This window comes from Benincasa hispida, chromosome 9 (genome assembly GCF_027475165.1).
Source record: "Benincasa hispida cultivar pf3 chromosome 9, pf3_genome.v1.1, whole genome shotgun sequence".
Lineage (NCBI taxonomy): Eukaryota > Viridiplantae > Streptophyta > Magnoliopsida > Cucurbitales > Cucurbitaceae > Benincasa > Benincasa hispida.
The window spans coordinates 3,769,945-3,778,367 of NC_143486.1; the positions used below are offsets into that span (position 1 = coordinate 3,769,945).

The following is an 8,423-nucleotide window of genomic DNA, read 5'->3' on the forward strand; positions in this document are numbered from 1 at the left end:
ATTGAATAATGGAAGAAACAAGTAGATTAGTGCACAGAAAAACCCAACTTCAATTAATATAAAAGCTAAATTACACAACGAAATGGTTCGAATTTTGCCAATTATGACAAGAATAAAAAAACCAGCATAGATGAAGTGTAGGGTATAATTTAGCCTAATGATTAAGTTTATTTTTCTGGAATATAAAGTATTATTGGATCCCCCAATATATTGATTTTGATTGAGTTTTGGTTGGAGGTGGTCCTTGGAATCCTGTACCTTTGATGATTCACGAACCAGAGATGGACGAAAAACAGCTTCCTGTCCGAGTGAGCGCCGGCGGCCGTGACCCTTTCTTCGTCGGACTTGTAGGCATCGACCTCAGAGCCCGTGATGAGGGAGAATCTAAGCTCCGCTTCAGAATCTGTCGCATCGCCGTAATCAAATGCACCGTCGGATTTGGAGGTGGTTTCAACGCCGTGAATTTCTTGCACAGCTTCATGTGATTTTCCATGGCCTCCTCCGCGGTGATTAAGCTATCGGAACGGAGGATTTCGTAGTTGATTGCCTCGGAACAGAGCCCGCAGATCCAATTTCCACTGTAACGCTCACGAACGCGTTCTATGTATGCTGGTGTACACTCTTCTTTAAGTCCGCAACAATCGCATCTGACGAACTCCGCCTCCATGTGAGCGATTAGCTTCGTCGATGCTGTTTGAGGTTCTAGGATTGTATCGCTGAGCACGGTTGCAGACATCTCGATTCTGCAAACGGAATCTGAAATTATGACATCAAAACAGCGTTCCAAATCCCTAGAAGTTTCGAAATTACTGTTTAGGTATCGCTGAGAACGACTACAGACATAACATAACGTAATATAACATAACGACTCTACAAACAGAATCTGAAATTATATATTGAAAACAGCGTTCCACAAACCAAACGATTACGAAACTATCTACAAACAACCTAAGACCCTAGAAATTTCGAAATTATTGATTCGAATAGGACAATAGAGAAAATCGATGAGAAAGCTCACCAACAGAAGCAAAGGCAGATAAGCAGATATTAAAGAATTTCCTTCTCCCTCCGCCTAATTTCGCAGCTTCTTTTACTGCTATCTCTCCTTTTCACCAATTCCTTCTTCGTCATCTGATGATGAAATTTCACATAGGAAAACCATTTCAAATTAAAAATTCAACTGATCCAAAGAAAACCGAGTTCCGATTGAGAATCTTTCGCCAAGAAAATCAAACTCTCTCCCTTTATTATAATCAGAATCTTCAAAGCTGATGTCCTAAATCAAAGGAAGCGGATTCTTCGCGATCTTCAGAGCAGATCTCAAACCGAAAAATGGAAGAACGCAATCAGAGGGCAAATGAGACGAAGGAGAAAGGGCGCGTTTGGAGTAATGGAGGAGAGATAGGAATGAAGATGAAATTTGAAGGCTTATAAAGGATCTAAATGCGGTTGCGCCACGTCATCAAAATTCGCTGTCGGTAAATTTAAACCGTTCAATATTGGACTGCCAGCTAAGCAGTTAATCGAGTTCAGACTTAGCAAATATGTGCTGTTTTGGAAGGTTTTTTCCTCTATAATTAACTAACCAATGTTATTCGACCACGTGTATTCTATAATCTTGTACGGTGCGGCTACGTTTGAAATCTTTCTCCACGTAATTTCCTAGTTGTACTTTCTTTTTTTATTTTCCCTTTTCCTTCCACTCCACTATTATTCAATAAAATTCAACTTACATCCCAATTTACACCAGTATTCATCTAACTCTCGATCCAATAGATATTAATTCACCTAAATTATTTTTAAAAAAAAAAAAAACTTATAATTTGTTTCGAAACATCTTTTGAATGGACCACAATTATACTTAGTTTTTTTTTTTAATCTTTTAATTTGTTTCGAAATAACTCTTTCTTCTTTGGTTTTTTTTTTTACACTACATTGTTCTTCTTAGTTTAACAATTGTATGAGTGGAGATAGATGATAATTTGTAAAATGTATATTAGTTATTGAGTTATGCTAAAATTAACATAAAAAAACTTCTTATAACTAAGATTAGGAGGGTAGTCAAAATAAACATAGTGCAACCGGCAAAAGCTTGTACTATTGACCTTTTGAGATTCGATTATCCCACCTAAAATATTGTAAAAAAAAAAAAGTAATTAAGCAATTTAAGTATTATTTAATTCATATACTTTTGCCTTTAGTTTAGTTCATATTTTATCGAAACATCTATTTTGACCTATTCATTTTCATTTTGGTCGATCAAAATTTTAACATGACATTCTGTAACTAAATTTCTTAAAATGTAACCTTAAATTTGAATTAAAAGTGGTTCATTGTATATAAATATTTTCAAATAAAGATCCAAAAGATCACTTAAAAAAAGTATAGTAACCAAAGCAAGCGTTTTGAGAGTAATTAAATAAAACAAAAAATTAAAATTACATTGTGAAAATGGTATTTAAACCAAAATTATAATGTTGAGGATAAAAGTAAAAGTTCTAAAACATCAAGGACAAAGTTGTAAAATTCAACCTATGTTCTGAGAGCCCTCCTTGATTATAAAACTTGTTCATATGACTTAAGCCACGTTGCAATTTATATAATAAAACTCATTTACAATGACATCAAAAAGACCATCTTCAATACGTGTAAATTTGGTATACAATATTTGAACAAATCAACATAAAACTAAAAGATAACAAATCCCTCGAGTGAAGTTATTACTATAATCTCATAGTCGATCGCGTGGCATTAAATATATATAATATATATTAAAAGAAATAAAGAAAAAATGAAGGTCAATGGATTGTATGAATTGAAAATGTGGCGTTTCCGCTTTCCTTTCACAATTAGGAAGGAGTAGTATGTCATCAATGTTCATAAATAATATTATAAAACTAATGAATTATTTTTTTAAAAAAAAAAAAAAAAATAGGTCGAGTAAGGTCAAAGAAAGTAATAACATTAGAATTAGAGAAACGGGTAATAGGATTTAAATTGAATTTAAAATATTAAAAAAAAAAGAGTAATTGCAATAAGTAGTACTTTTAAGATCAATAATTAAGTGTATAGCAATGGTTTTAAAGAATTACAAATATAGCAAAATCTAACCATGAGACTATCGGTGGCAGATTCCTATTATTGATAAGAGTCTCCCAAGTAATATAGTCCATTGTTGATAAACTCTAATCCAAATTTGGCTATCTTTATAAATTCTTTAAATATTTCGAAGCATCCCTTGAGAAAAATGGGTTTATATTATTTTAGTAGAAAGAAAGAGAAGAGTATATACCTGAGCGATTATGCTGAATAAAAAAGATGCGATTAGAAGAGAAAAGTCGGCTGGTCTGTGTGTCCACTAATATCTTATGTTAATAATAATAATGAGAGAGAAATGGGAGGACCAAGGGGATTGCCCAATATCAGGAGCTGAAATTATTGCTTTGGCTTGGCTTTTCACATACAATACTGAAAAAGACATCCATATATATAGTTTTAATTTATCGATGAATGCTCCACAATACCTTTCCCATCAAATCTATGCCCATCAACAAACAAACTTGGTTTTTTCCTTTCTACACTGCTTTAATCAATAAAATGATGAGTGAGACAGAGATCGCTAAGCCCTCTCATCATTTTTAGCCACGGAAAGCTAGTACTACCCTACCTTCATTCATTGCATACCATAACATGAATATTTAATAACAGGGTCTAACCGTATAATAAAAAAAATATATTTCGTTAAATGACGTGTTAAATTATCAATGAAAGGAACATGCACTACTGTTGTAGTTCTAGATATTTTCCAAAAGCCATCCAGAGACCTTCCTGATCCCTATAATTTTTTTCACATCAGAATGCAGAGAGAGAGAGACTTACTAATCTTTAGAACTCAATGATACAATTGTACGTACGACCTATCAAACAGATCTGTTCAAAAGGTCGTGAGAGGGTTCGTAATCTAATTCCCATCATGTTATAGCCAACAGAGATTTTGTTTTGTGTTAAATCATGTAATATGATGATCTCCTCTGAAAATACAAATTCTAAAGATGAGTGTTTTTGAGGTAATGTTTAAATAAAATGGGAATGTTACCGTCTACAACAATTCAGAAGCAAATACTACCTCAAGAACTTGCATATATAAATCACGCAACACATCGATAACCGACATATGAAACAAAGGCATTAGATGTCGTCAATATGCTTCTCCCGGGAGCTTCATATGAATCACATCAATCAATCTCGCTCACTAATGGCAATCAAATGCTCATCAACTTCTTCAGTGGTCAACACTCTGAAGATGGGATTCCCCGACCTAACCACTCCCACCTATAAAGGATGTAAATACATTCATGTTATCTTCATAATTGTGGTGCAGTTGACTTAAGTAACATATATACAATACAGCGCACCCTTTGCCAATGACAATTAACATTATACATAACTACTTGTCAACATAGTAGAAGCTAGAATGTCATATAAGAATTTGGATTTGTGACCAATAATGTAACATTCCTTTTGATAGAATCTCAGATTCTCAAGCATATTTCTTGGAGAAGAGAGAGTGAAAATGAAGTACCTCAATCTCATTCGCCTTGAAGTCCTCTTGCAGCACTGATTGAAGTGCAGAAATTGCAGTCTAAGAACAAAGAGAAATTGACATTAAAATGTAGGAAATCATAAAATATATGCAATTCTATGTTGCCACCGGTAACAAAATCGCATTATGGAAGATGAAGTGAAAATAACAAAGAGGGGTATTAGGTCCAAAGTTACTTTTGAGAATGTTTTGCATTAAGTCCTCGTTTCTCTTTCTAAGCAAAATACTTGCGGACGAAAATGGGTTATTCCGAATTACTCAGAAACATTAAGTGAAAAAAATTTCTTCCAGGAAGAATGCATAGATGTATTGATGCCTCCCCACAATTAAAACAAGAAAGAGGAGAAAAACATGCGACTGGTAGAAGGTCTAAACATTTGAAAAGGAATGAGATCTACCTGCACAGTCTCCTCATAAGTAAAAGCAGGATCATTCTTCATTTTCTTTTCCAAGAAATTAATAGCTTCCTGCTCCTTAAGTCCAGCACTAGTGGCCTAAATCACATAGTTGTGAAGTCTTACTTGCATGATTAACCAAATAAAAATATCAAGTTCAAAAGGTAAAAGAAACCGAAGTAATGGAGTACATGACAAACAAATATAGTTGGTAATGTAGGAGCAACTAATAAATAAAACATTCATTTTCAGTTCTTAAGTTACGAAAGAACGTGTCATTCTTAAAAAGTCAACCCACGTTCTTCAACCACTATCAAATCAGGTAGATTGTGTAGCAGCTCGAGTGCAGTGTACTCTAAATAGCAATGGTTCCCTAAACAATAGAATGTAAAACATTTGAAAGCAAACTAGTACAATTTTTTAAAAACAAAAAACTAAAACTAAAACTAAAAGCAAAACATAAACATATCCATACTACTTGTATATGAATAAATGCTATTTGAAACAAGGTTTCCTTAGAAGCATGACAACTTTTCCCTTATCCCTTCCCCCCGGGGGGGCCAACAGAAGCCTTAATTTTTACAGTGAAAAGATGAAGCAATATTTAGTTTTTTAAAAAAAATTAAAAACTTAATCTGAAAAAGAATTTTAACACGAGAGAGAGAGAGAGAGAGAGAGAGTTAACCCTATCTTTCTTCTGAAAGGTTACTTACCTTGTGACCAAAGAAATGACCAGCAGGATCACATTTATAGAGGCGAGGTCCATACTCATCGTCAATGCCCAAAACCATTGCCACTACAGGAAATCCAGAAGAAAGAAAAAAAAGGTATTGCTAATCCCAAACACAATAACAGTAATAGGTTCAAGCAAGCACTATGTGCATCTAAAATAAGAAATAAACCAGAAACCAACCAACTCCAAGTGGTCTCATATAAGCATGCTGGGTATAGACTTGTGATTTATCAGCAATCCTGCAAAACAATTAATCCCAACATCATCAGTCTAGTTCCTGCAATCATCTTCCAAAACTCATTGATTGATGTCCATGTATCTAACTTGGAAAGCACTCAACATTCAACATAATACTTCCACAAGGGTTTTGTGTTTAAAAGCCTTGTTTAACCTTGAAAGAAATATTGTAACATGGTTAAATATTGCCACATAACCGAAGACAAACAAACCACCAGCACTTCCTAAGTAATTTATTACTCAAAAAGCAAACGATTGTAGAAAGATATAATCAGAATACCATTTTGCCAATACATCCACTGGCATCTCATAGCCATAACGAAATCGGAACTCTGCTGCTTCATTCCTCGCTTGTTGAACCAGTGATCTTGCATCAGCTGGATGCCGTATAGAAAGTGAATAAGGATTTCATCATTCAAATTTGAGATAAGTAAAATTTTACAGTGAAGCATTGTCATGTGTGGTACTCTGAAGTCTGAACTAATAACAGTACAGTGTAGTGTAAAGAAACACGTGTGTATCATACACATAAAAAGACTAGTTCAGGAATATATAGTCAAGGGAGTCTTCTTGACCCAAATTATCATAAGTTGCTATCTCAATGTGTACAATTTCGTCGTCAAGGGAGTCTTCTTGACCCAGTTTATCATAAGATGCTATCTCAGTGTGTACACTTTCATCGTCGCCATCAGTTGATTTTGAAGTTGATACAAGCACGAGACAAGAAATCTATGTTCATGATTCATCATTGAATAACTAAGTGGCAAAAAGACATAAAAGAAACCTGTAATGCCAGTTGCGAGCAAGCCCAGATACTTGGTAATGGAGAAAAGATGAGTGACACTAGTCTGATCCAAAAGTTTATCCTGCAAGAAAAAAGGAAATTGTTATAAGTGGAATGAAATATTAAGCCTTAATATAAGAGACTCACGGAAGTGGCACGGCCAAACCAATAATACTCACAGGGACCTTCTTTTGAGTCACAACGCAAACTGAGTCCTTCCCTTTGACACCAATTGAGGTAGTTCCAGCAGATTTCACAGCCTTGAATGCATACTCTAGTTGATGATTTCAAAAACGAACAAGTTATCAAAATTTAACATTACTGACAAACTGACAAGCTAAAACTCAAAACCAAATGGAAAAATGTTTGATAAACGGAACACCGTTGCCTGTGATTTTCTAACAATTTACTGATTGGAAACAATTCATTGTGAAATCTTTTCTAATACATGGAATCACTAAAAGCAAAACCAGCATCCTAGACGTTAAATGTTGATCCTCGCAATTCAGCCTATGGTTTCCGGAAAAAAAAAAAATTAATACATACACCGCACTCAATACTCACACAGATCAAAGGCAACACTCTAAATTACACCGATGAGAGACAAACTTTTTTTTCCCGCAGCAAATACGAAAATAGAATTTCGAGTTCCCACTTCCCCTAAATTCCGAGAGCGATGAATACTAAACGCATTCTCTCGACCTAATCCCAAGTGAAATGAGAAACTACACTCAATATGTTTAATTGATCCGCATCTGTTACCACACCACACTAACTGAAACACCGCCACACTTCAGAAGGGAGATGTTCCTGTCTTGTAACGAGAGATTTCACCATTCAAACTTATAGAGTCAAGCTAAGTCACTTCAGAAACAATCATTCTTGAACATTAATTGAAAATGTCAAACCCTAACAGAAAGTTGAACTGATTCGATCGAAACAAAACGAGATCGAAGAAGATTGCATACGTACCGACTTGAAATAGGCGGCCCTCGGGTGAGAAAATAGTAATGTGACGATCGTATCCTCCTCCACTTCCACGGCTCATGGCTACGGGTTCAGAAGAATTAGGGCTTCGACGGGTTTAGGGTCTGTGGGGAAAATGGTTATCGAGAGCTTGAAGAATGAATGAATATAGCAGTGGAGCCGCGAAAAAGCTTTCTCGCCAAGAAAACCGCTCAGTCAGGCAGCATCCGGCAGAAGTCACTTCCAAACTTTTGTTTTATTTTACATTTTACATTATTTTGTTATTATTAATTTTACTAAGACATATAAGAGAGAGAGTGAAAAATAATACGTTTTGGTTTTCACCCTACAAAATTAATACATTTTTTGAAAACTCGTAAAAACAGATTTTGTTCGGTCTAAGATCGACCACCAGATTTTAGTTAAAAATCAACTTTTTACAAGTTATCGATTGTTGTGAGCCTTCCCGATATTCCTTACTATACATCGAGATTTGTTTTTTTTTTGTAATCTTTCCAAATATTTTACTGTTTTCAAAATTTCTTCAAATTTAGTCATGTTTACTAAGTATTATATCAAATTATTAAGTAATTTTTTAAATATTTAGTATAATTTATCTTTTCACAATTTTATGAATTTCCAAAATTCCAAATACGTTTCCAATTATCAAATTATATTTTTTAAATTGATTCAACGTTTAGTCTT

The 8,423-nt window shown here is 34.4% G+C and overlaps 2 protein-coding genes across 4 annotated transcripts; both read right to left on the minus strand.

The window, feature by feature from the left end:
- Nucleotides 1-26: 26 nt before the first annotated feature.
- LOC120084928 (uncharacterized) lies at nt 27-1,160 on the minus strand. 3 transcript variants are annotated; one of them, XM_039040738.2, is made up of 2 exons: nt 1,019-1,160; nt 27-743 (listed from the first exon to the last, which is right to left on the minus strand). In XM_039040738.2, the coding sequence occupies exon 2, from the start codon at nt 734-736 to the stop codon at nt 269-271; it is 468 nt and encodes a 155-aa protein (XP_038896666.1). In that variant the 5' UTR covers nt 737-743; nt 1,019-1,160; the 3' UTR covers nt 27-268. The 3 variants fall into 3 exon arrangements, with proteins under 3 accessions (XP_038896666.1, XP_038896664.1, XP_038896665.1); XM_039040736.2 differs by having other exon boundaries at nt 27-756; XM_039040737.2 differs by having other exon boundaries at nt 27-791; nt 1,019-1,158.
- A 2,832-nt stretch (nt 1,161-3,992) lies between these two features.
- Nucleotides 3,993-8,026, minus strand: LOC120087135 (proteasome subunit alpha type-6-like). Its single transcript, XM_039044028.2, has 9 exons — nt 7,725-8,026; nt 6,932-7,026; nt 6,753-6,834; nt 6,249-6,345; nt 5,912-5,970; nt 5,712-5,794; nt 5,002-5,097; nt 4,583-4,642; nt 3,993-4,332 (listed from the first exon to the last, which is right to left on the minus strand). The coding sequence occupies exons 1-9, from the start codon at nt 7,798-7,800 to the stop codon at nt 4,240-4,242; spliced, it is 741 nt and encodes a 246-aa protein (XP_038899956.1). The 5' UTR covers nt 7,801-8,026; the 3' UTR covers nt 3,993-4,239.
- Nucleotides 8,027-8,423: the final 397 nt, after the last annotated feature.